The following is a 3,427-nucleotide window of genomic DNA, read 5'->3' on the forward strand; positions in this document are numbered from 1 at the left end:
CCTTAGCCCTGGGCTCAGGCAAGGATTCCTTCATCTCAACCCCTCTCCCTCCCCCTTCCCCTCCCCCACATGCCTGAGCCCTGCTGTCTCCACCCCAAATACAATCGTCACATCAGGAGAAGAAAGATGGAAGATTCTGGTCCTTGGTTGTCTTGAATGAGGTCGTGCAGATGCAGCTCCCGCAGAAACACAAGCTTGGCCTGCGGGTGAGCCTGAGCCATGGCTGGCTTGTAAGCCCCCACTTTCGGTCATCCACAATGAAGTCTGTGGCAGGCCAGAAGGCCATGGCAACATTTTGTAGCACACATGAAGGGGCAACTTGTCACTGTTTGCTGTCCAAAGAAAGCCCCAGGATTTCCAGGAGATAGCCGCGGAGGCTTTACTGGGCAGCAGGGGCCCAGAGTGGGCTCAGGACCCCACTGAACCCCTATGTGATACCTGCTCTGGAGCCCTGGGGCTGAGCTGCTGGGGCTGGCTGTCCAGAGAGGCACAGGCCTGGGTACCTAGCCTAGAGGGCTCCAACTTGAGCTGGCTCAGGTCCAGGAAAAGGTCATGACATCTCTGGTCTTGTGGGCTTGCTGGAGAGGAGAGGCCACAGATAGCTGCTCCGTTAGGATTGCTGCTTGTCGCTTTCTTTTCCACAGTGTTGGGACCCCAAGCCTGAGGCTTCCAGAAGAACCCATTGCCTCTATCCTGTCTGGGAGAACAACTATCTGGATAGATTTGCAGGGCTGCCATATGGGCCACACAGCCTACAAGCATGGGCCCTGGATCAAGAGTATTTCCCCCATGCCCTGATCTTAAGGGGCCTTGAGCACACCTCAGGTTCCCAGGTGTCTCAAGTTCCTTCTGAGAACCAGCACAGGTGGCAGGGTTTGGAGCTTTGCTTTTCCTGGAAATGCCGGTTGTCATGGTAACTGTAGAGGAGGACCGGCCTTCAGAGAGGTCTTGTGTTCCATCCTCTGGAGAGCCATCCTTAGATGGGACATGAATAACCCTTGCAGGCTCCCCTTGGACCTCGTGCTCTCTTAAAAGCAAATCTTTGGTTCCCAGGTGTGCCCAGGGCTCCTGTCTGCTGGGTGCCAAGCATGTCATGGCCTTGTCCATATCTAAGACCTGGTCTTCCTTGCCTTCCATGTTCTCTGTTAGTCCCCTGAGGACTCCACGGGGGTCAGGTGGGGCAACAGGTTCCCTAAGGACAAGGGCAGGTATAGGAGCAGGAGCAGGGGCAGGGGCAGGGGCAGGGGTGGGTGGGGTCCGGCGCAGCCAGTTGACAATGCCCATGGTTATGGCAAGTTCTGTGTCACAGAGCTTCAGCAGACACTCCTTGCCCTTCCAGGTACTCTGCAGGAAGCCCTGGCTGAGCAAGTCAGGGCCTGGCGCTGGGGCCAAGTTCTCTTCTGCCCCCACATGGAAGCTGCACATAGACAGTGGGGTCCCCAAGGCAGGCCCTGAAAGACTCTCAGATACACACAGGTCATCATCCAGGATCGGGCCAACAGGAGCCTCACTGGGGTCATAGAAGAGTTCATAGAGGGCATCCCCACTGTAGCTGTCCCTGGGGAAAGTGGCTGCAGGTGTCCCTGGGCTCGCAGCTTCCTTTTTCTCCTCCTCAAGGCCAGGTGAGAAGGAGTCATAGTAGCCTTCATCACTTGTGGACACGGATTCTGGCTGTTCACTTTTGGGGGTACCTGTGTCTATGGAGCTGGCTTTAGAGCCACTGGGGGGACCCCTGCAAGGGAACAGGGGCAGTTCAGATAACCCAGATGCATCTAGTCTGAGCTGGTCTGTGTCTGTCCCCTGGGGACTCATCAGCCATGGGCCCAGCAGGGCACGCTGCTGTTGCTTCACAGAGCGATTCACGCTGTCCCAGAACTTGGTGAAGTCTGATGCTTCATTCTGGGCAGGTGATGCCAGCTGTTCCATGCTATCCTGGGAGGGACCATGGGGAGTCTTGCCATCCAGAGCCTGGGGTGAGTGGGCTGGGCTCTCCGGACCTTCTTTCAGCTCCACAGATGGCACCGAGCTCCCATCTGCGAAGATCTCCCCACAACCTGTCAGTGAATCGAAACTTTTGAGTGAGGCCACATCCTCACACAGGGCGCTGCAGAGGTCAAAGGGTGAGTCAGGCAGAAACTCACTGTCAGAGAGGTCTTGGCATAGGTTGTCCAGCCCCAGCCCCTCACCCATGGAGAGGAAGGGTTTGCCTTGCTGCGCTGCACTACCCAATGGGACCCCAGAGGACGACAGGCTCTTCCCCTTGGCAGACAGCGAGGCCAAATTCTCAGTCTTGCTTCTGCGTATGTGAAACAGGTTTCGAAAGCACTTTTTGGACTTCTTCAGGGAAATCCTTTTCCTTGGGATGCTCTTAGCCACCGCTGGCACAAAGGGCATCTGGGGCACAAAGTGGCGGTAGTCGATCATACGCTGGCTCCCAGGGGTCTCTGGGAAGCTCATGCTACCCACCATCTGACCTGTGGTAGCTGCTGCCTTAGCAGCCCCTGGTACACTGTCATGAGTCTTGCTCTTCCGCACTAACTTGAAGGTGGTTCCACAGAGGGGCACCGGACCTCCTTCAGGATCAGACTGAATCTCTTTGTTGGGGCACTGGCTGTACCCTTGAACACAGGGAGTAGTTTGGGAGCTCTTCTCACCATAGGGTCTCGGCTGCCCTCCCAGTGAGAGTGACCAAGGGCCTGTGTCCTCCTTGGCTGATGCAGGGGGTGGCTGGTCTATGAGTTTCTCATGGGAAACCTGCACACTAGATTTGATGAAGGTTTTCCCCCTTCTCAACTCCATGTTGCCAGTGTTCTTGCCACTGTGGAGGAAAGTAAAGGGCACTTAGTATTGGTGGTGGTTACCGTTTACTGTCAGCTTGGCTGGCTTCCCAATCATCATGAAAACACTTCTTTGGGTGTATCCCTGAGAGATGTTTTTAGATGAGGTGAATTGAGATGAAGAAACACAACCTGAATTTGGAGAACAGCATGCTGAGGCCCCAGACTAACTGAAAAAGGGGACAGACTGAGGAGTAGCAGTCAACTCTTGATTGTGGATATCATGTGACCAGCAGCAGCCTCTTGTTCCTGCTGCCGGCCTTCCCCACCATGACAGATTGTATGTATCCCTCCAAACTGCGAGCCAAAGCAGACCCATCCTTAAGTTGCTATGGGCATTGTTACTGCGACAAGGAAAGTAATGAATGCTGTATTCAAAATGTGTCAAGTCTGTGGCCTCTGAAAGGCCTGCTCACCCCTGCTCACACAGCTTGCTGGTGCTTTAGTCCTATTGGGTCCTCCATGGGGAGGGAAGGAGAGGGAAATGGGACAATACCACCTTGCCATACTGCTCTACTTTTACAAAGGCTCGGATCTGTTAAGTCCCATGGCTAAAGGAACATGGTCAGAACCAAAATGAAGTAACTGGG

General features: G+C 54.8%; 1 protein-coding gene across 1 annotated transcript; it reads right to left on the reverse strand.

Moving 5' to 3' along the window:
• Positions 1-408: 408 nt before the first annotated feature.
• Amer3 (APC membrane recruitment protein 3) lies at positions 409-2,799 on the reverse strand. The gene has a single exon (XM_027386898.2). It carries the CDS (start codon positions 2,797-2,799, stop codon positions 409-411), a length of 2,391 nt encoding a protein of 796 aa, XP_027242699.1.
• Between the last annotated feature and the right edge of the window lie 628 nt (positions 2,800-3,427).

The sequence above is a fragment of the Cricetulus griseus genome (assembly GCF_003668045.3).
Source record: "Cricetulus griseus strain 17A/GY chromosome 1 unlocalized genomic scaffold, alternate assembly CriGri-PICRH-1.0 chr1_1, whole genome shotgun sequence".
Classification (NCBI taxonomy): Eukaryota; Metazoa; Chordata; class Mammalia; order Rodentia; family Cricetidae; genus Cricetulus; species Cricetulus griseus.